The 23,726-nt window shown below is 38.3% G+C and overlaps 1 protein-coding gene across 1 annotated transcript in view; it reads right to left on the reverse strand.

The window, feature by feature from the left end:
- Positions 1-23,726, reverse strand: part of TTN (titin) — a 274,143-nt gene that overhangs the window by 186,980 nt on the left and 63,437 nt on the right. Inside the window, exons 46-75 of the mRNA XM_008567052.1 lie at positions 17,095-19,884; positions 16,051-16,329; positions 13,731-14,294; positions 12,962-13,243; positions 12,582-12,860; positions 11,858-12,136; positions 11,482-11,760; positions 11,076-11,363; positions 10,686-10,964; positions 10,312-10,593; positions 9,939-10,217; positions 9,525-9,803; positions 9,144-9,422; positions 8,735-9,022; positions 8,334-8,612; positions 7,922-8,203; positions 7,420-7,698; positions 7,020-7,298; positions 6,629-6,907; positions 6,239-6,526; positions 5,714-5,992; positions 5,206-5,487; positions 3,902-4,180; positions 3,501-3,782; positions 2,110-2,388; positions 1,709-1,996; positions 1,272-1,550; positions 902-1,180; positions 515-793; positions 109-396 (exon numbers count right to left, since the gene is read on the reverse strand). Coding sequence (XP_008565274.1) covers positions 109-396; positions 515-793; positions 902-1,180; positions 1,272-1,550; positions 1,709-1,996; positions 2,110-2,388; positions 3,501-3,782; positions 3,902-4,180; positions 5,206-5,487; positions 5,714-5,992; positions 6,239-6,526; positions 6,629-6,907; positions 7,020-7,298; positions 7,420-7,698; positions 7,922-8,203; positions 8,334-8,612; positions 8,735-9,022; positions 9,144-9,422; positions 9,525-9,803; positions 9,939-10,217; positions 10,312-10,593; positions 10,686-10,964; positions 11,076-11,363; positions 11,482-11,760; positions 11,858-12,136; positions 12,582-12,860; positions 12,962-13,243; positions 13,731-14,294; positions 16,051-16,329; positions 17,095-19,884 — 11,226 coding nt within the window. The remainder of the gene's footprint in view (positions 1-108; positions 397-514; positions 794-901; positions 1,181-1,271; positions 1,551-1,708; positions 1,997-2,109; positions 2,389-3,500; positions 3,783-3,901; positions 4,181-5,205; positions 5,488-5,713; positions 5,993-6,238; positions 6,527-6,628; positions 6,908-7,019; positions 7,299-7,419; positions 7,699-7,921; positions 8,204-8,333; positions 8,613-8,734; positions 9,023-9,143; positions 9,423-9,524; positions 9,804-9,938; positions 10,218-10,311; positions 10,594-10,685; positions 10,965-11,075; positions 11,364-11,481; positions 11,761-11,857; positions 12,137-12,581; positions 12,861-12,961; positions 13,244-13,730; positions 14,295-16,050; positions 16,330-17,094; positions 19,885-23,726) is intronic.

Here is a 23,726-nt window from a genome sequence, read left to right on the forward strand (position 1 = left end):
AGAAAAAGCAATGTATATTTTTTTGCTTTTTTCCATTGGCCTTTTGTAATTTGACAACGAAATAAAAAGTCATGGTTTGCAAAGAGAGAGATTGACATGGGAACAAACCTCTTGCTGTCAGTCTAGCACTAGAAGATGCCGTTCCAAGTGGATTGGAAGCCGAGCAAGAGTACTGGCCAGAGTGACTCAAGTCAGTTTGCAAAATTTTTAAAGTTGCCACATTATCTATGAATGATGTCTGCAGATTTTCATCATCTCTTAAAAGTACTCCATCTCTATACCAGCTCACTTGGATGGGTGCGGAGCCATTTAATCGACAAGTGAGTGTAACTGGTAACCCAACAGTTTGCTCAATGTCCTTTAATTGTCTTGCAAAGGAAGGTGGGAGCTGGCGCTCTGTAGGAAGGCAAGTAACACTTGAGGCATTAGTACTTGAAATGAAAATTTCCCCATAAAGATAAGAGTTAAGATAAGGAAAAAAGAAACTTTCACATTTCTAAAATAATATTATCACCTTGAATTCTGAAGACAGTCTTAGAAGAAGCAGTTCCTATACTATTTTCTGCTTTACATGTGTATTCTCCACTGTCATTGATATTCACTTTATTAAAAACAAGAGTGGCCACATTGTTGGTAAAGTAGGTCCTGTATTCCGGAGTTGGCCGTAACTTGGTGTCTCCTTTGTACCAAGACACTGTAATTTCTGGTGTCCCAGCAACTTGGCATTGTAGAGAAACTGAATCTCCAACTGATGCCTCCAGAGGTTCCAGTTCCATAACAAAATAAGGTGGTTCTAAAGAAGAAAGGCTCACCATCAGAAAACAGAACGAAAGAAAATCAAACAAACCATGCTACATGTTACATGAATGCAAATCATTTAAGAGAGAATAAGACAACACACCTAATGTAGATACCAGAGCTTCACAAACATCCCTTCCCGCCTCATTTTCAATCTCGCAAGAATACTGTCCTGCGTCTCCTTTTGTGCTATTCAGAATTTCCAGGATGCAAGTTTTCTCTGTTGTGATTATGTTGCATTTTTCAGATGGAGTTAGGTTAAAACCATTCTTTTTCCAGGTGACTGAAATTGGAAGTGTTCCAGTGTAGGTGCTCTCGAGAATTATGGACTTCCCTGGTTCTACAGAGTGATCACTTAATTTCTTCACAAATGTAGCTGGTTCTGGTAAATGACAAAGCACAGCAGTTAAACACAATACAAACACTAAGCTCTCTGTGTAGAAGAACAGGCAGGGGAATGCAGTGGAGCAAACCTTTTACAAAGAGACGAGTAGTGCAGGACGTTTGGCCAGCATCATTAGAAACCACACAGGTATATTCCCCACTCTGAGATATGTTGATATTAAATAATTCCAGCTCTGCCACAGTGTCTTCAAAATAGATGTTGCACCAGTCTCCCTTCACCAGTTCTCTGGCACCTCTGAACCAGCCGACCTTGAATGGAGGAGTTCCTCTAATAACACTTGTGAAAGTTACATTTTTGCCTGGTAATACTTCCAAAGGTTCAGGTTCTTTCACAAAAGAGGGTGGTTCTATATAGACATGGAAGACAATTAAAAGATCCTGTAAGCTTCAGATTTAGTTGCAATTTTGAATAAAAGATAAGAGCACATTTGAATGTGTGTTGACTTGGGTGTGCACCCAAAGAGGAATTTGTAAGAAATTCCTTACAAATTTGACTAACACTGACCTTGTACAGTTAACACTGCACGGCATTCATCAGACCCAGCAACGTTAGCAGCCACACATGTGTAATGGCCCATATCGGATGAGTCCAGAGAATTCAACTGCAACGTGCAGACATTATCTGAAAATGTGGTTTGGTACTTTGCTCCACTGACAATTTTTGTTTTCTCATGAAACCAGGCAACAGAGATAGGCGATGATCCAGCTACCTTGCACTCCAAGATGCAAGAGGTACCTAGCACCCCAACAGTATTTTTCAGTCTTCGTGTGAAAGAGGGAGGAACCATTCGGTCTGTGTGAGGAAAGGCAAGAGATTCATGATTTGAAAAAATAGAAGAGACTTGAAAGAAGGAAACTTGTAAAAGGAACTTGCACAAGCAACCAGAGAAAAATATCAGAACTAACCTGAGACATCAACCACAGCTGTGCAGCTGCTTTTTCCAACATTATTTTGAACCTGGAAAGTGTATGTGCCTGCATCTTGCCTTTCAACAGAGAGAATCTTTAAGGAAGAGATTTTGTTGTAGAAGCTAAATTTGTGTTTTTGGCTGCTGGTCAACAGCTTTCCATCCTTATACCATTCAACCGAGAGTTCCGGAGTTCCAGCCACCTTACACTCCAGAGTGCACGTGTCTCCTACAGTCACTGTCATTGGTCCTGCCTTCTCAACAATGACCGCGGGTTCTGAAATAAAATGTGACATCCATCTGTTAAAGTCTGGGACCTTTACTATGTCTCTGCTACCAAACTCACTAAGATTGTGTTTCCCAATGAGACAGTTAAGGTTCTGTCTCTTCTTGACTATAAAGTGTGATTCCATTCTTTCATGCAGTCAAAATTATAGCAGTTATATTAAGATATATATGTTTGTGCACTAGTCGACTCCAAAACAATTTAGACAATGTACATTAGATAATGTGTACTAATTTTCACTTGATCCTCTTTACAGCAAAGACTACATGTTGCTATGAATTACTTGGTATTTTTGCTCTACTTTAAGGTGCTGAAGACAATTTTTTGGAAGTTGTTATCTAAACAATCACTAAATTAAAATCTAATATGCCCAAAGAAGAAAGTGCAAGTGTTTCCTTTCACAGGTGAATCCTTGGAGATCTTGCCAGCTTTAACAACTAGTACTTTGATAGCAAAATTTCCTTGCAGCATGTGCTGGGCTCCCAACTGCTTCGTGCTTAAAGAAAAGATAGTCATGGGGCCGGCCCGGTGGCACACTGGATAGTGCGCCGCTTGGGAAGCGCGGCAGCGCTCCCGCATGCTTAAAGAAAAGATAGTCATGGGGCCGGCCCGGTGGCGCACTGGACAGTGCGCCGCTTGGGAAGCGTGGCAGCGCTCCCGCCGGAGGGTTCGGATCCCACGTACAGACCGGTTCCCGCTCACTGGCTGAGCGAGGCGCGGGAGCAACACTGAGGGTTGCGATCCCGTTGCCGGTCCCCGGTCCAGTACGGGGGCAACACTGAGGGTTGCGATCCGTTGCCGGACACGGGAAAAGACAAAAGACAAAAAAAAAAAAAAAAAGAAAAGATAGTCATGATTATATGTGCTAATTGATCAAAAAAAGTAGTAAGTAAACAGTAAAACAGATGGCTAATTTTTCTTAGAATCCCAGAAACTGAAAAGAGTGTTTGAAAGATCAATTAGGTCCTTCCCCTAAACCTTCCAAATAAGCAAGGATCAATACAGTTCTTGAAGAAATTCAGAAGAAGAGATTCTGCCAGGAACCCTTAGTAATTCATCCCAACATCTGGCACCAGTTTCTGTCAGGGGACTATTGTACCAACCTAAGACAGTCAGTGTGGCCATGTTCTCCCTCATTCCACCATCATTCTTGATTTGGCAGATATACTTTCCAGCATTAGCTGGTTCTGCTTTTGCAAACTGCAGAGTTGCAACATTTTCTACAAATGTAATCCTGATGTTTTCACTTTCTCTGATCACTTCTTCCTTCTCTTTAAGCCACTGGACAGAAATAGGCTGGGCACCCTCAATGGTTGCTTGTAACTCAGCAGGCTCCCCAGCTACAACGGTGAGGCTGTTCAGTTTGGAGACAAACCTTGGTGGTTCTGAACAGGGAAAGATGGATGGAGATCATTGAAAAGATTGTTCAGATAATGAAGAGAGAAAGTAAGTTAGCATTTTGCACATTCCTGGCATTTCTGCCACGTGCAGGAAATATACTTACCTTTTAACTGTACTGTACAAACGCAAGTATCACTTCCCACTTCATTCTGCGCTTTGCAGTGGTATTCACCGATGTCTGAAGTTTCAACATTGAGAATGTGAATACTTGCATGGAAGTTTTTGGATGTGATCTTGTATTTCTTGCTGCTTCGGAGTTGCCGCTTGTCTTTGTACCATACCACCACAAATGGTGGTGTTCCCGAAAGTTCACATTCAAGACTAACTTCAGTATTTTTAAGAGTTTCTACTACAGGAGGGAAGCTGCTAAAAACAGGTGGTTCTGTAAAAAACAAGAATTTCTCATAAATTGGGCTACTTAATTTAATAAAATGAAATGTGTTTTTGTTTTTAAATTGGAATAAAGGTTTAAGATACTATAACAGGAAAGTAGTGTCCAGCACTATCTCTATTGAGTAATAACAGCCTCAGAGAAGCCATTAACCTTTACAAAATAATCAACTAGATGGGTAGAGAACCCAGACATTATGACTGAGTTCAATAACCTGTCTACTCTACCTTACTAATTTCTCTTGGATTACTATGATTGATACAAAAATTGTAAGCAAACAAGTATATTAATAAATATGATTTGTATGAGGTATGAAATTCTGACCTCAGGAATGAAATTTTTTGTATACGATGTACAACTGAGACACTTGGATGTCATCACAACATCTGTGGTTTAAGTCTTGCATTTCAGCAAATGATTATTGCAATAATTACCTTACAACATGACCAACTTGGGCTTTGTGACAAAAAATGCTGGAAAATAGCAGAAAATACTGATGCTATTTGCACCAAGGTACAGTCATAAAACCTTTAAAAGATAGGAACTAGTTGTTGAGAGAGAGGAAAAAAATGTCCTGTTTAAAATGTAGGGTTAAAACCTGTCTTGCTTGCATCTTGCATATATGTAGTAAATATACCTCGTTATTAATGATACAGATTATAGTGAGGGTGATAATATATTTGTAAGTTAATTGAAGGCAAAAGATTAATTTTAAATGCTTACTTCACTTTTTTGTGAATTTTTGAAACATCAAATTTAATGTTTGGCCAATGTGTTGAGGCGGTCAGAGTTATGGTATGGGAATAATAGGAAAAATATCCCAGAATGACTAGCTACACAGAAACAAAACTTAAGAAGAAATAACATCTAAAAAGGGAAATAACACTAGCTTGGGAAAATATTCTATGATCTCAAATGGAAACTAACAATGACAGTAAAAGAATGAAGAGCTGTGATACCCAGGGGAGAAGAAGGTGGGTTTCAGTTAATGAGGAGCGTAAGAGAGAGATTTCTACCTTTTACTATAACCTTGGTACTGCAGCTTGTGCTGCCAGCCAGATTCTGAGCCTCGCAAATGAAATCGCCACTGTCCTCAGTACTGAGATTGTTCATCTGTATGACAGCCACTGAGTCAATGAAAGTCATTCTGTATTTATCACTAGCTGGAAGTTCATGTTCATTTCTGTACCATGCAACTCTGATTTCTGGGGTTCCAGTTATCTTGCATTCAAGGCGTGCAGAGTCACCTTCTTTCACTATTTTGGATGCTTCTAATTTCTTTACAAACTTTGGTGGTTCTAGAGAGTCAGGAAAGAGGAGATTATGAGGCAAAAGAAGTGAACTACAAAAGTTAACTTAGGTAGTATATAGGGAAGAGAAAAACATGAGCAATGTCTGGCAAATACAGTCTCCTACGTTAGAAAGAATGGTACTTTCTTGGTTGGCTATATGCATTGTAACAGAGTACAGAAAGAACCAGACCCATGGGTCAGACAGGAACATAAAACAATTAAACTTGCACACCTGTCACAAGCAACAGTGTAGTACAAGAGTCGCTACCAACATCATTGGTAACATGGCAAGTATATTGTCCAGTCTTGGAAGCATCCACTGAGTAGAGATTTAAGAAGCTGGTTGACCCTTCCAAGCCAATGAAACATTTAGGTCCAGAGGCAAGTTCCACATCATCCTTAAACCATTTTATTTTAAATGGTGGTGTTCCTTTTAGTACTGCCTTAAATTCCACTGTAGAATCAGGTATGGCTTGTTGTCGCTCAGGTTTCACTAGGAAGCTTGGTGGTTCTACAGATTTTAAGAGAGATATATTTAATTCAATTCCTTGTAGTTGAATTAGTTCAATAGTTTTACGGACATATAAGAAAATACCTCTGAAAAGAGATAATGGCTAAATATTTCTTGAACTCAATGAATATATGTGTAAAGAAACAGAATTATTGAGATTTTAGCTCTAAAGGATCCAAGGATAAGAGTAATATATTTTTAAAGCATTCGCAAGGAAGAATCAAGAAGAAGTAAAGAAATTCTAACCTTTCACAGTTAAGATGCCACTGCATGCATCATCTCCTGCTACATTTGACACTCTGCATGTGTAATTTGCAGTATCTTCTAATTCCAGATTATTAACGTCCAGTGACACAGTGTTCTCACGACATACAAGTCTGTATTTCGCACTTGTAGATATTTCTTTTCCATCTTTAAACCACTGAGCACTAATAGGAAGTGAACCAGAAACCTTGCACTCCATATGAATAGAAGAGCCTACAACTTTATCCATTTTGGTTAATTTTTTGGTGAATGATGGAGGAATACTTTGATCTGTCCAATGCAAACAGCAAAAGACATACATTAATCAGCCACAATTTGTTTACAAAGGACATACTATAAATAAGAAAAACTGAATGGGGCAAAGATACAAACCTAGCACTCTCAGGTAGGCATCACAGCTGCTGCTTCCAAAGTCATTTTCCACCTTGAAAGTATACTGACCACTGTCTTGCTTCATTACTGACTGAATCCTAAAACTGGCCACATTATTTTCAAAACTCATTGAAAAATATCTACTGGGTACAATTTGTTTCCCATCTTTGAGCCATTTCACTTTGAGTTCTGGTGTTCCAGCCACAACACATTCCAAGGTCACTGGGTCTTTCTCAGTAACATCAACCGATTTAGCTTTCTCTATGATTTGGGCAGGTTCTGTGGTAAGAATTAAAATATGGATGAATTGGGTTGAAAATTCCACAAAAGAGAAGATGTACTTATGAAATTGTCTCCATAGACTAACTCTGAAAGAGAACAGCTTACAAACCTTGCACTAAAAGGAAAGCGTAACACCTCTCAACTCCTGACTCATTCTTGGCTTGACATGTGTATCTCCCACTGTGTCCGTTATCCACACTTCTGATTTGAAGTGCAGCCACGTTGTCCACAAATGAAATTCGAACATTATCATCTTCATCAAGAATCTGATCATCCTTGAGCCAGGTTATAGAAATGGGGGGAGAGCCTGCCACTGTACCCTGAAAGGTGGCAGAACTCTTCAAAACAGTAGTGACATTTTCTATCTTCTTAGTGAATGAAGGCGGTTCTGTGATTCAATAAGATAGCACAAAAAGAAGAGATAGGTTTTAACTCCTACCGATGATCACAAAGTTAAAGAGCACTACAGAATTTTTGTTTGGTAGCCTGCTTCTGTGTGTGTAACTGACCTTTCAGGGTGACTCTAGTACTGCAGGAGCAGCTGCCGCCTTCGTTGGCTATAATGCACTGGTAGTCACCAATGTCAGAAGGGTCACACTTAGTTATGTGGAGGTTAAACACTGACACTCTGTCAATCAGTGTATATTTTTTGCCACTTCGAATTTCCTTGTTATTCTTCAGCCAGGTGACTTCAAATGGAGGTGTTCCCGTAACTTCACATTCTAGCTCCACGTCACTATCTTTCACTACCTCCACAGGCTTCAGCTCCCTGATAAAGGTGGGAGGTTCTAAAGATTCAAAAGGAAGACAAAGAGGAGCTTACTCAAGGGGAGACTGGAAACCTACCAGGCAGCAAGCCAAAATGGAAAAGAGAGTCCAGGAACGAACCTTTCACTTTTAATTCAATGCTGCAGGTTGCCGTGCCTGCGTCATGAGAGGAGCTTACTCAAGGGGAGACTGGAAACCTACCAGGCAGCAAGCCAAAATGGAAAATAGAGTCCAGGAACGAACCTTTCACTTTTAATTCAATGCTGCAGGTTGCCGTGCCTGCGTCATTTCGAGCTTCACAGACATAAGTCCCACTGTTTTCTACCCTGGCACTTGAAATTTGGAAAGTGGCTAAACCATCAATGAAGGAAATGCCATGTTTCTTAATGGCTGTTATTTCATTCCCATCCAAATACCAACAAACTCTGATTTCAGGAGTGCCTGTTATTTGGCATTCAAATGTGGTTGACTGTCCATTCCTCAGCACTAATACTGGACTGGGCTTCTTAATGAATTGAGGAGGTTCTAAAGGTGGGGAAAAAGAAAGTGTGATGTTGAACATTTTTTAAAACAAAGGCAAATGAGCAAAAGTTCTTTCTTAAGTCTCTTCCCTCCCCCAAGAAAATCTAGACAAGCAGGAAAGTGAGGAGCAGACCTTTTACAAAGAGAGTGGCTTTACTGGTTGCTATGCCAACGTCATTGCTTAGTTGGCAAATGTAGGTTCCAGAGTCAGCAGATTTGGCTGAAAAGAGCTCTAGAATGGTGGAGGTGTCATCCTTCCAAACCGAGCGAGCTGCTCCCGAGTGCAGCTCTTTGTTATCTTTAAACCACTTTATTGACATGGGTGCAGTGCCACCCACAAGAGCCTTTAACTGAACCCTCATATTGGGATTGACATCTTGTGACTGTGGTTTTTCCATGAAGTAAGGGGGTTCTGGGGTGAAAGAAAAAGAAGAAAAAGGAGAGAAGAAGATTTATTTTAGAACTGAGCAGTAAAAGTGAGAATTAAGAAATGAAAGAGTGATTTCTTGGTAGGTGGTGATAAAAGTTGCTAACCTTTGACTGTCAGATGGCCACTGCACTGGTTATGTCCTGCCTTATTGGTGGCAGAACAAGTGTATATCCCACTGTCTGTACCTTCCAGATGACTGATTTCCAAAAAGGCAGTATTGTCATGAAAAGAGAATTTGTATTTTTCACTAGCTGATATTTCTTGGTCATCTTTGAACCATTGGATGCTTATGGGATGTGACCCAGCCACTATACATTCTAAGTCAATAAAAGACCCTTTAATGCTGTCCATTTTCTTTAGCTTTTTGGTGAATGAAGGAGGTATGATAAGATCTATCCAATGAAAAAGAAAAAAAAGTTAGGTTAATCTACGAATTTTTATTTTCTTTAAAATTATAAGAGAGGAAAGAGCATAGAAATGCCCAGTTCCTCTCCGTAGAAAAGCAATACCAACCTAATACATTAATCCTAGCTTTGCAGCTGCTTCTCCCAACATCATTTTGGACCTCAAAAGTATATTCTCCACTATCTTTCTTTTCTGTAGAAATAATCTTCAGTATTGAGACTGTGTCAGTGACACTGATTTTATATTTTGGGCCCAGGGTCAGTTCTTGGCCATCTTTAAACCATTTGGCTGTAATCTCCTTAGTCCCTGAAAATTTAACCTGCAACGTGGCTGGGTCTCCTTGGGTGACATCTATAGACACAGCTTCCTCAGTGATTGTTGCAGGTTCTGTAGAAAACAAAGGGGTAGATGTGGGGTTGTGAATTGCTCTGCTGAAAGGCTTACATATGCATTTCTTCCTCAAATCCAAGGCAAAATTTCTGAACCAACCTTTTACTGAGAGTAATGCAGAACATCTTTGTATTCCTGCATCATTTTTGGCCTGACAGACATATTTCCCATCATGCTTGACTTCAATGCCACTGAGGTACAGACTGGCCACATTGTTCTCAAAGGTCATTCTTATATTATCATCTTCGGTGATTTCATCATTGTCTTTTAACCAAGTCACCGTGATTGGCAAGGAGCCCTTCAGAATGGCCTGGAAGGCAGCTGTGCCTCCTCGGAGGGAGCTGGTACTCTCGATCCTCTTTACAAAGGATGGGGGTTCTAACAGAAGAATGAATTCTCAGTCAATACCAGCCTCATAGCAAAACAGGCTTTTTAATAATAATAAAATAATAATAATAATAATAATAATAGACTCTGCAGAAGAGCCAGTCCATCACTGGAACCAACACTGACCTCTTAAAGTCACCCTGGCACTGCAGGTGCTGCTGCCCACCTCATTGGTCACCCGACACTGATATTCACCAGCATCTGTAGCTACAAACTTGAGGATCTGCAGGCTAACCAGCTGATCCTGAATGAAGGTTTTATACTTCCTACCACTTCTCAGGGTTGTGTTGTCTTTGAACCAAGTGATCTCAAAGGGAGGTGTGCCTGCCACCTCGGCCAACAACATGACATCATACTCCTTCAACACTTCAATTGGCTTGAATTCCTTGGTAAAATAAGGTGACTCTACAGTAGAAAGGGAATAATTTGAGTTAATGGGGGAGAGGTCTGTGCTATGGGCCATAACTTTCGTAGCGGAAGAGGGAATGTGATTACGAACCTTTGACTATTATAATGCTGCTGCAGTGGTCACTGCCGGCCTCATTTTGAGCCTCACACATATATTCACCACTATCTTCGACAGCAACATCTGTGAGTCTTAGAACCGCAGTGGACTCCACAAAAGACATTTTGTGTTTGCTGCTCTCCTTAATTTCTCTATCATTTGCAAACCATGTTATTTTAATTGGGGGAGTACCAGTTACTTTGCAGGCTAGCTGGGTGGCATCTCCCTTTTTTAACAGCTGTGATGGCTCTAACTTTTCAACAAATGTGGCAGGTTCTGTGGAAAGAAGGAAGTTATTAAGAAACATGAGAAAGAGGAAAGAACCTACAACAAGGATAGCACAAAGACATCAAGAAAACAAAGCAAACCTTTTACAAATAAGTTTAAACTGCACTCCACGCCTCCAGCGACGTTGCTGACTTTACACGTGTATGTGCCTGAATCGGAGGTTTTTACTGCATAGAGTTCCAGGGAACTCTCTAAAGCTTCTTTGGTAATATAACAGCTTCCACCAGAAACCAGCTCTTTGTCACCCTTAAACCATCGGACTGTGAGTGGAGTAGACCCTTGGAAAGTGCTCCTCAGGCAGACTGCTGAGCCAGGCAGGACATCCTTTGATCCAGGCTTAGTTATAAAACTGGGTGGTTCTGAAGAAGGGGCATAAAGAAGAATTCCAAAGAGTTAAGAGGTACGATCTAAGGTGTTCTTAATCTGAACATTGTCTATAACGAGAATGAATTGCAAAGTCTCCAGCCAACCTTGCACAATCAGGGCTCCGCTGCTGTCTTTGCTTCCGACGGAATTTGTGGCTCGACAAGTGAAATTCCCTGCATCATTCACGTCTACTCTGCTGATCTCCAAAGAGGCTGTGCCTTCCACAAATGCTATTCTGTATCTGTCAGAAGAAGCTATTTCTTTACCATCCTTAAACCAGGACACCCTCATTGGGAGGGAGCCAGCGATTTTGCAGTCCAGCCTGCAGGTTCCACTAACAACACTATCCACGTTGCGTAAGGGCTTGGTAAAAAATGGAGCAATGTCTCGATCTATTCGTGGCACAAGAAGGGAAAAGAAGATCAACATGGAAAAAGTGCTCAGTGATTTATTTTTGGCCATTTGTTTGGCTTTAAAGGAATGTGCAACATAGTTTCAAAAAATACTAACCTAATACAGTGAACGTTGTCTCGCAGGAGCTGCTGCCTACTTCATTGGAAATCTCGAACGTGTATTGGCCACTATCATGCAGTTCAGCTGAATAAAATTTGAGTTGGGCAACATTGTTTTTAAAACTTATTCGGTACTTTTTACTGGCCACCAAGGGTCTCCCATCTTTGTACCACTTGGGTTTGAGTTCTGGGGTGCCTGCAACTGTGTACTCCAGTGTGGCTGGGTCTCCTGCTGTCACCTGAATCAGCTCTGCTCTCTCAATGATTTTGGCAGGTTCTACAATGGTATTAAATGGTTAGAATACCTAAGTGTGTATTAGGGCTTCACTTTAAATGGAAATAGCAATCCAAAGTTAAAATGTTCCTATACGAACCTTTAACTATTAATTCTCCAACAGATGTTTGGCTTCCGGCTTCATTTTCAGCCAGGCACGTGTATTTGCCACCAAAACTAATCTGAACATCAGGGATTATCAAGACCGCAACACCATTGGAAAAGCTCATTTTGATTTTTCCATCTTCTTTAATGACCTCTTGTCCTTTGATCCATGTGACAGAAATGGGTTCTGACCCTCTCACAGCAGCTTGTAAGGTAACAGTTTGTCCTGATAGTGCAGTAAAATCATCTACTTTCTTTACAAAGGTTGGTGGTTCTAGTTAAAGAAAGAGTGCATACAAAACTTATCAATTCCCAAACATTTTCAACACATCTATATTTAAGAGTTTTATCTAGATTATATATATTTTGTCCAATACTATTATTTCATAGTGTTGGTTAATGAGAAGAAGAAATAAAATTTAAGAGGAATTACAATTCTACCCAAGAGACAGAAACATAGAAGATAAATGTTTATCAGCTGGCAAAATGGCTTATTATGTAATTCCCCTTTGTTATCAGAGTATAAATATTTACACTCATTTCAGGACAAAGACTGGGTGAAAGCCACTGACTCTGTTCCCAGGTCCTAGGTCAAACCAAGACAGAGCAAATTCTATAGGGAAGGATAAGAGGAGGAAGTACCTGTTTTCCTTCCATGAAAGCTATTTTCCAAGAAAGCTATTTTGTATGAAAGAGATATCAGTGTTTCACGCACTAACCTTTTAATAAGTGTGTTGCGCTGCAGCCACACTTCCCGACTTCATTAGCGACAACACATTCATATTCACCAACATCTGCACTATTAAAAGAAAAGATCTCCAGAAACACAACAGACTTCTGAGAAAACAACCTATATTTTTTACTACTTCGAATTTGCTTCTTGTCTTTGAACCAGCTAATTTCAAATGGTCCAGTGCCTGAGATTTCACACTGCAGCAGGGCGTTGGTTCCTCTTACTATGTCTGCAGGCTCAAGAGTTTTGATGAAAGAAGGAGGTTCTACAAAAGCATGGAAGAATTGTGTAAGTCACGGGCTACAAGTAACTAAAAAGAAAATCTTTTCTCAGAAAAATAATGGACTATAACTCAGTAAAACCAACCTTTGATAACTATCTCAGTACTGCAGCCATCGCTGCCAATGTCATTCACAGCTTCGCATGAGTAATTCCCACTGTCTTCCACTTTCACATCCGTAATATCGAGTACAGCCTCAGAATTGACAAAAGACATTCGGACTGTGTTACTTTCACTGAGTTCTTTGTTATTTTTAAACCAAGTCACCTGGATTACAGGTGAGCCTTTCAGCTTGCAGTGGAGACGTGCTGATTCACCTGGGAGCATTAAATAAGAGGGATCCACCTTCTTCACAAAGGATGGTGGCTCTACATGAAGTTTACAAAAAAGAAAAAGGGAAAGATATCTGAAACATAAACTCCACAAAAGAAAAGTAGACGTATACAACGAAAAGACAGAACACACAAAATTTCTGAAAAAGCTCTGATGGCTTCAATAGATTTCCATCATTCTCACTTTCCCAGTCTCTTGATTTAAAACAACAACAAACTATATCTACATGAAGAGCAATTTTATAAAAGAAGATAATTAAGAATTGCCTAGAAATTTGGAGTTCTTAGAAGAAGTTTTAAGCAAGCGTTATTAATGGCAGACATAATTTTAAAAGAAAAAAAAAGTGAATTCTGAAGAAGATTAAAAAAATAAAATCAAACAATGCCAGGACGTTCCCAAAGCAAAACATTTTTGAATGAAATTATTTAAAAAACAAAGTGCACTGACTGCATTGTTTGCAATTTTTCTACTGAAGCTTCCTTTCAGAGAAGGAAGTGAAAAATACATACACGCGTTTCTTACCTCTGACAGTTACAGTTGCTGATGAAGTGCTGCTTCCAGCCTCATTTGAGGCTGTACAGACATAGGTTCCTGAATCTTTTAGTTTGGCCAGCGGAATTTCAAGTGATGCTATTTTATCTTCAAAAATGATCCTGTAGTCTTTCCCAGGCGGGAGTTTTTGCCCATCTTTTTTCCATGTCACTGTCACTTTCCTGTCTTCGTCTACTTGGCATTCCAGGTGGATCTTCTTATTGACAGCTGATTGCACAGGCTCTAACTCTTTAATGAAATGTGGTTTGTCAATTACGATCAACTCAGCTTGGCAGATGTCTGCTCCAAACTTGTTAGAAGCTTTACAAGAGTAAACTCCTCTATCTTGAATGGTGAGATTTGAGAGTTCTAAAATGTGTTTGTTTTCTGCATCTGCAATCCTGTGGTTAGGTGAAGGTGAGAGAGCGGCACCATCTTTCTGCCAAATGGTTTCGATCACAGGGGTCCCTGACACTGTGCAGAGGAACTTGGCTGCCTTACCCACGAAAGTCGTAAGAGACTTAGGTCTGGAGAGAAAGGTTGGTGGATATGCCTCTGCAAAAGAAATGTTTTCAGTATTACATTTAGTCCCCACCAAAGTTCTTGCTGTAATTATATATTCCAAGATAGAGAAAAGGTGAGTTATGTCTCTAGGCAGACATAAGACATTGTTTAAACTAGGTTAACACATTAGTAAGACCAAAAGATTCATCAAAGGAAAGGATGAGAGTGTTCTTTTTAGAGGAGTGAGACACCATTTTAAATGTCTCTGCCAAAGGACAGAACAAATGTTCCTTTATTAAGCAACATTGCTAAAGGTTTGCCCATTTTAGTAACTGATTGATTGTTTGAATTATTTGATAAGCAATTCAGCTGATACATAGTCTTCTAATTTGCAGAATTCAGGTAAGGAAGATAAAGAAAACGTACTTGATTCTTCTGAAGAGCAGGGATGTTAAGTGATAAGAAGATTGAAGTAGTTTAGTAAAGTCATTCTAACCCTCATGTCAACCGTCCAGAAGTCCTTAAATGCTTTAACTTTGAATGCATCCCCCAGGCCATCTCAAATTTGTAAAAATATTTAATAACAATAATTTCCCATTTCTATTGTGCATTTTGAAGCAAGCCTTTAGGAACATCTCCTTCTGATTAAAAAAAAAGAAGTCATCCTACTTGTCCTTTCCTCTTATTATCTGAAGCTCAGATATCAGTTCCATTACTAAATTGGCATAATTTGTGTAAAGAGACTTCCAAAGTGTCATTAAGAATAATGCCACATACTTGGTTGCATAAAGGCATTTTGACCATAAAGTGAAAACCACTGGCTTGGTCAACATGGGTCTGGATTTCTCAGAATCCCAGAGATTTTCTGACATGCAAAAAGTTGTAGGGAAGAGGAAACTATAGGGAATCCCATCTTTTCCAGGTGAAAGAGGAGTGCTGCACTGCCCTTCCCCCTGATGCTCTCACTGAAAAAGACCCTGACAGTCAGAGCATTTGACTACACCAAAACCCTGTCCTCAAACCATAGGTCAGACTCACACTTTCTCTTGGGAGGAAGAAAGTGAGAGAGAAAGAGAGAAAGAAAGACAAAGCTACTAATTTTTTCTCTAATGAGGGAATTCAAGCATTTGATGAGTGTTAACTATTTGAAATTCACCCTGTGTGTCAATTTGGAAGTTGAGAACAGATATTTGTGTGTGGTTGCTCTCATTTTTAAATTAGTGATAAAGCCAAGGGTGAGAATCCTAGTTTGTAGTCCTGTACCAGCTCCCTATCTTACATGTGGATTTGTTTAATTTTAGTCTTATGTGATGGCTTTTTCAGTTTGTAATTCTGTTCTTAATTGGTGATTTAATTCCAAATTATTAAATACATTGAGACATTATTTATTTTTTAGTAGCACCAAACTGTCCTGAAATGTTTTCTAGTAAGTCAAGCCAGTCTCATTCGATTACTTAACATTGTTCTCAAATACTAAACTATTCTTTTAATACATTGAGACATTATTTATTTTTTAGTAGCACCAAACTGTCCTGAAATGTTTTCAAGTAAGTCAAGCCAGTCTCATTCGATTACTTAACATTGTTCTCAAATACTAAACTATTCTTTCTTTGGCTGCTGTTAGAAATATGACTGTAAATAATGATTTCTTGTCCCACATAGGCTCTAGCCACCACGTTACCATCTTGGTTATTGGTCTCTCCAGTTGGTAGGACAAGTGCTTCCTTCACCTGTATGTAAAGCAAAAGTAAAATAGGCAACAATATGAAACGAGGTGACAACATCCACGCCAATGTATGGCATTTACCTGTCACAGTTAGTGTGGCTGTACAGCTGACACTGCCATACTCATTGGAAGCTTTGCAGGTGTACTCGCCGCAGTCAACAACCTGGGTTCTCAGGATTTCCAGGCTGGAGACATAACGTGAAGATCGAATAGAACACTTGTCACTCTCATAAATTTCTCGGCCAGCTTTAAACCACTGGAACCGGACATTGGGGGCACTTTGGATCTCACAGGTGAATTTGGCTAGGTGTCCCAGAGCTACTTCCAAGGGCTCGATTCTCCTCTTGATAACTGGGGCAGCTGCAAAGGGAAGCAGAGTCCATTAGCATGCCTCCTTATCAGGCATTCCACATTTTTTTTTTCTTCTAACTTTTGTGCTGTTAATGAAGTAAAACAGTTGAAATTGGTGAGACAGATTGCAGCAGTTTAAGACAAGTGATTGGAAAACGAGAAAGGTCATGGAAGGTAAAGAAGACACTAAGCAGTGTTTAACATATTCAATCATTACTTTGCAGTGAATTGTGGAAAAATTATTAAAATGTGATGCTATTGGCTTACATGCATAACAACATGATATATTCTTTAAATATACCATGCTCACTAGGAACACTGAAAATAGTGTGAAAAAACATGATATGCTAAATAAAGTGATGAAGTGAAACAACAGTGAAAAAAGAAATAGAAACAAGAAACACAGACAACTAATCATGGTTATTTTGAATTTAGGGATATACTGGTGATTTTATAGTGGCTAGGTGTTCACTGATAGCTTATTACGTATTATTAAAGTATTTTCATATACAAATAAATGAAAAAGCATATTTACTGGTATTATAAAAGATTAAAATATGTTTTATTTTAAGAATAAATACTTTAGATACTACCCAACAAGGTAGGAAGAGAAAAGATGAGTTTATAACCATGATTATGTCTGTCATTTCATTCTTACTCTAAATAAATTGCATCCTGGAAGTGGCAGATAAGTGAAAATTCAGTGTTGAAAAACTAAATTATTATAATCCAGTGGATGTTAGAATTTGATCCATTTAATCCTTAAAATCCAACCTCTTTTGACTACAGTGAGTTTCGCTGATGTTGCTGTTTTTCCGTTGTCATTCAAGGCCTCACAGACATACTCTCCTTGGTGGTCTTCTCTATTTACTTTGCCGATTACTAGTGTGTATGTATTTTGATCTTGTAAACACTTGAACTTTTCATCTGAAGGAACCAGTTGACTCTCAAAATACCAATTCACCTCCTTAGCATTTGTTACGGATGATGTGAGGTACACAGTGTCACCTTCCTCAGAAATGGTGTCCACTAAGGGCACATGTATCACAGGGACATCCTCTTTGGTTGAGCTGCCCTCAGCTTCCTTTATCTTTACTCTACCAACCTCCTCAGAACCAGTTGCAGAGGACTTCTCTTTTTCCTCTGATGGTTTCAGAATCTCATCCTGTTTTTCATCAGAGATAGCAGCTGAAACAACCCCATCAGTGACAGTTGTGGTATCCATATCTTTGACCTGACTTTCCACAGTAAAATAACTGACCTCTTCTGTTGAGACAAGATATTTAGATTCAACTTCTGGTTCAGTGATTGCTTCAACAGCCTGTAATTCTGAAAAAGAATCGATTTCTTCCTGTAAACCTGTTTTGGCTCCTTTCTGAATTCTAGGATCCTCAGCTGTTAAGATGTTTATTTCCTCACATATAATAGAGCATAAAGCATCCTTAAGTTCAGTTTTCAGGTCAGCCATTTGAGGATCGATACCTTCAATAGCGATGGTTAATTCTTCTGTTAGAGACTTCACTGAGGTAATAAGGTAGGTGCACATGATGTATTTTGGCTCTAGGGTGAAGTTTATGGCCTTGACCTCCACCTTTTCAATATTTCTTAACCACTCAGAGAAAAGACTCGGTTGCTCACTGGCCACTGCTGCTTGCAAAGCCTTGAAGATCTGAGTTTTCAGGTTTAATCGTTGCTCTTCTGGAATACCAGGAAGCAAACTTTCCTTAGAAAGAATGTCACTTCTCTGTACCTGCTGTGCTGCCTTCATTGCCACGGGCTCTGTTGTGTACTCAGTAGTTTGGTTCGGGCGCACTGCCGTGTCCTCAGAATGCTCTTCCTTGAGCAGCACCTGCTTTTCCTCAAGTGCTAGTGGAAACATTAAAGACTTGCCCTCTTCAATCCTGATTGCAAAATCTTGCCCTGCACTTTCTAGTTGGTTTGCACTCTCCATCAAGATTTCACCTTCTTCTGTGCACGCATGTTCTGAAAGGAACTGAGGCTCATAGTTTACCTTAGAGATCACGATGTCAGGACCCTTGAAACTTTCCACGTGGCCCTCTGCTAAGCTCTGACTCAGGACAAGAGCACTTTGTGTCTCTTGCTTTTGAAGAGTCACTCTTTGCTCTTCGTCCACTTCAGATACTGTCTTTTCTTTTGGTAAAAGTACTTCCTCAGCCACAGAGGTTGGATAGGAATGTGCTAGAGGTTTTATTGAAAATTGTGGATAACTCCCTTCAGTTTCAGCTAATAAAGTTTTCGGAGGCTCGCCTGTTAATGAACTAATTTGTTCTATGGATACAGTACTTGGGAATACTTTTTCAGTATCTGATAGAGCTACTTGTGATGCAGGTTCTTGAAGCATTAGAATATCTTCTTTGGAAAGGGTTTTCTGGGACTGGACAATCTGCAGCTGTAAATTGGGGGGTAGTTCCTTGATAGGCTGGGCATGAACAGCGCCACTTACGGAAGGCAGTTCCCTGTTGCTTTCAGGAGCAGGCATGTCGTGCTCCAGTATGACTGTGGAATGGAATTGCTGAGCTTCTAAAGTCACTTGACTACTCAGTTCACTGGTTTTAACAATATGCTCATAAGAAAGCTGTTGTTTTTCTTCTGCAATCAAAGTAGCTTTCAAAGTGGTGTCCTTTACAAAAGCTGCAATTTCCTGCTCTGAGTCGAATGCCTCAACTGCAGGGTCCTTTAAGGACATCTGTGGAAAACCTTCAGGAGCCTCTGGTGTGGACTTTGCTTTCCAGGGGGTGTCAGACATGTCTGTGTCTTCCAGAAGCACAAGCAGCTCTGCTGCACAGTTGCACTCACCCCACATGTTCTCTGCTTTGCAAACATAGAGACCGCTATCTTCCCCCTGAGGGTCATTGACAATGAATGTCCCAGAACCATCAGGATTATGAATGATAGTGTAATAAACACTGGTGCAAAGCTGCTTGTTTTCTTTGAACCACAAAACAGTAGGGGCAGGCTCTCCAACCACTGCGTACTCAAAGATGGCAGGGAGCCCTTGAGCACAGCGAATTGATGTTAACTCCTTAAGGAAGTAAGGAGGACAAGGACCTTCAAGCTTTGCCAGACTTTTCTCCACTGCTGATTCTGTTTCTGTCTCTTCGTGTCCCTTGGCTTTGGAATTTATTTTTAGGTAGGCACTACATATTGCCTTTCCATGCTCATTACTGGCCATACATGTATACTCTCCCTCATCCTCAAATGTGGTGAACAGAATGATCAGGCTGTGATCATAACCGTTAAAAACAAATTTGTAGTCAGCAGAAGGGGTTAACATTACTCCATTAAAAAACCACTGAATTTTAGGCTTGGGAATGCCGATGACAGTAACAGACAATGTAGCCACATCTCCTATGGTTACTTCAGCATTTGACACCTCTTTGATGAAAATTGGAACACTGCCTTCTGTTTTGGAATCAAATTTAGTTGAACGAACTGGAGGTTCAGACAAAAGTTCAAGTGTTTCATTTACATTAGATAACCGAAGGTCAGAGCTATAGGTTTGAAGTCCTTCTTCCTCAGCAGACAGAAGAGAACTAGAAAACTCTGTGTGGAGAAAAATGATTATTATTTTACCATAAAATTTTATTTAACAAAAAAGTAGAAGTCAAAGAATTAGGCACCAGTGATGGCCTTCTGCTTTATTCCTGGAATCATTAGATTATTCTGAGATTTATTTACCAAAAAGCACATTCCTAAATTTTTCTTAGCTTATAAAATCATACAGTTATAGATACTGTACATATGCAATTTTTAGTCCACTTCATTTGTATTAGAGTTTATAAATTTTAAAGATGTTCTTATGAGTGTTCCTTGTAATATAATTCCAATTCTAAAGTTTGAAAAAATGCTAGCTAAATATTTATAATAAAAGAATTCAGGATTATTTAAATCAGCTTCCAAAAAGATCCAGAAATGTTGTATTCATTTAGGATTTTCTTGAGTTTAAGTATGATCTTCTTGTTAACTTAAGACTGATTATTTTCAAAATAAAACATCTATGTTCTAGTTACTAAAAACTAAAGCCATTATTAAAAATAAGGGAGTTCAGGAAATGTTTAATTTGGATTTATAAGAGACACACTGTTTTCAGTTAATAGAAATGCAGGTTTTCTTTCACCTGTATAAGTTGCCGCATTATTTCAACAAAGCTTTTATAGTAACGCCTTAGTCAAGAAAATAGAAGAATCAGAAATAAGAGAAAACGACTTTGAAGTTAAAAATTTGATTGTATTTTATTGTGTGAGCAAAACCTACAGAGCATTATTGAACAGAAAATATAGCAGTGAATAACAGGTACTCTTTAAACAGTATCATAAATGACAGGATAAAAGACATGTAATTTGACAACAACGAATTAGATTTTTCATTCAATCTGTTAGGTATCTACAGCAGCCCTGTTAAAAGTAGTTTTATTGCCTTACCAAAAAGAAGTTTTGTATTTTCTTAGTTCACTTCCCTTGCATCACAAGGAATAGTCTTAAGCCTTGATTCCTTTTTGCTCTAGCATACACGCTTCAGAAGACAGGACTCAAGCATCTGTTGGCTATAAATATATTGATAAAACTGATCTACATCATGTAGAATGCATACTCAGCTATTTATTATTGCAATTAGTAAGCCATAAAATTATTGATTAATTTCACGTACTAATGGTGACCACTTTACATGTACCTGTACTGTCTTACTCATGTCAGCTTTCTCTTCACTTGAACTCCTGAAATATCTGTAAAGGGAATGAATGTGAAAATACCTTAATTTTCCCTACTCACTAATATGTTGAAATATTTTCAGATGTTTTCCCTTACTTCAAAACAAGGTGTATTAACCATGAAAAAGATAATAAGCAAAATTCAAATGAGCTGAAACATGAAAGGTGTAATTAAAGTACAGATAGTAGTAGCAGCTAATAATTATGTCTAAATTCAACTATATGGAATACAATGAATTCTGTATACAGCATCAGAGAAATTAATATTTCAGGCTTTTAAGTTATGTGCCATCGAGTCAGAAAATAAAAAATTCCATCAAATTATCTACAACAATTAATAAGTAAGCCAAGTGTGGACAAGGCTTATTTTTCTTTATTCAGTCATTGTTATTCCATATATCCTAAAGTTCAATTCATTTGAGATAAACAGAATTCTAATGAGCAAAATCAAATAAAGCCCTCTTTCTTATGTGAATAAAAGTGTATTTTTTTTTCAGCCTTTCCTGAAAATCCAATAAGGCATCAAAACATTTTTCTTTTTCTTTTCTTTTATTCTTTTTTTCTTTCTTTAAAAAACAGGGTTTGAACTGTTGCTATGCTGTATAATGTTTGGCTAAAGTGTGCTTGTCATGTTTGTTATGACCTGAATTTCTAATTAATTTTTAACATACATTATGTGACTAAGAGTAGAATAAACCCTTAAATTCTTAAACTATAGAATTAATTTTATTTCAAGGATTTGTGATGCAATATAGTATGTCTCTATAATTATTATCACAGATATTGTATGCTCAGTGTTTGAAACAGAAATGATTGTTCCGCAATAGCGTAGCTATCTTGATGAGTTACGGTGACTCAAAACAAATATATCAAAAATTTTTGGGGTGGGGGCAGGGGAAGCCTGATTGCTTTCTCTGCCTATTTTCTGCACGTTCTCTAAATTGCTTCCTTAATTTGGATGGCTATTAGGGAATTTCATTGTGGGAAAGCTGATAGAAGAAAAAAACATAATAAACATAATTGGATATATAAATTCTCTTGAAAATTAAATTTAATTTAAACGTTTAATTTATGTTTAAAATCAATTTAAAATTAATATGTTTAATATGATCATGGTACTTAAATATTGCTTAATGCAGGTGAAAAAGATAGCCATTAGGTAACAGTAAGTAATTTAAGTGCTGGAAGGAATATCCATAACTTTATTTCTATATTCTATTATTTTTCTTATCATCTATTGCAAAACTAAAATTTATTCTAAGCTATATTAAGAATAGTTACCTCTAGAGTGACACAGAATCATATTTTTGAACAATCGCCTCTGAAGTCTTTTGGTCCAACCCCTCATTTTTAGATGAGAAAACTAAATTTCTTTATATTTTAAAAATCTTATATGAGAAGATTTAGGTCTACATTTGTACATAGATACAACATTAAGGAGCTGTGAATTTACTACAATTTTGATTTTGAAAAACAAAAATCGTTTCAGAAATATATATAAGCATCTTAATGAAATTTGAATGCTTATTATTTTCTAGATAATTTTAAAGATGAAATTCAGTGAAAATGACAGAAAAGCTTATTATCTTGTTATTGGTATATAATCTGCAATGCAAATTACCATATTGCCTCAATTCTAAAAAGTCCCACCTTCTTTTTTCTAATTTTAAAAATTCTGAACTCAGAATGCAGGTTAAAAACTATACATAAATGCAATATGGTAGTTTCCTTTTTTCCCCTCAGGCCAATATTAAATTAATGCTGCATTTTACACTTGATACCATCTCAAAAATTGAGAGACTATGTATCTCCAAAAGTGGAAAGATCTTTATTTGCATATCTGCAAATGTCTGGATGAACCCTGTCCATAAAGAGAGCACAACTGGTCCCTTCAAAGCCAGTTAGAATTAAAACACTTAAGAAGAGGGATATTAATAATAAAAATATTTCTAAAAGAGGCAAAATTAATGTATTAAGATTGCAATGTAAAACAGATTATAGAGTTAGTTACCAATTGGGTAAAGCGGGTTTTTGTTGGTTTGCTCTGTCCATTTTAAGTACAAGTAAAAGGGTTTGGATGCAAAAAGGTTACAAGTCCAAAAATAACTTATAATGGGAGCAGAAAGGAGATTTTCCCTTACCAAACTGCGTGGTCATCTGACATGGTCTTCAATTTTACATTCTAATTTTGTATATATAGTTTATCTGCTAAAAGAGAATGCATTCTGCTGAAACACTCTGTAGAGGAGGACTGAGGATAAAGTACCAACAATTAGGTAGCCAAAGAGATATTTAATTGTGCTTGATGATACACGGCATAACTGACGCAAGTGATGACTCCACAGTTTAGATCACAGAATATTTACATGTATTACAAAGATGAAACTTCTACAGAGAGAGACTACTTCCTCAGAGGTCTTCAATGTAATGCATTCAAATCGAGTGGATATATTTGCAAGTTTATAAAATCCGTATAATTTGGAAAATATGAAAGCACTGAAATGAATTCTAGTAATTACTGAGGCACTAAACATTGTGCTTTAAATTAGGGTGAGTGCTGCACAGGTCTCAGACATTCCTGATTGGTTTGCAGCTACACACCTGTACTCACCTTCATCACTTTCCACTAAACTTGTTATAAATAGGTTGTGGAACCCTATGCCACTTTCCTCAGCAC

The sequence above is a fragment of the Galeopterus variegatus genome, unplaced genomic scaffold, assembly GCF_000696425.1.
Source record: "Galeopterus variegatus unplaced genomic scaffold, G_variegatus-3.0.2 Scaffold287, whole genome shotgun sequence".
Lineage (NCBI taxonomy): Eukaryota > Metazoa > Chordata > Mammalia > Dermoptera > Cynocephalidae > Galeopterus > Galeopterus variegatus.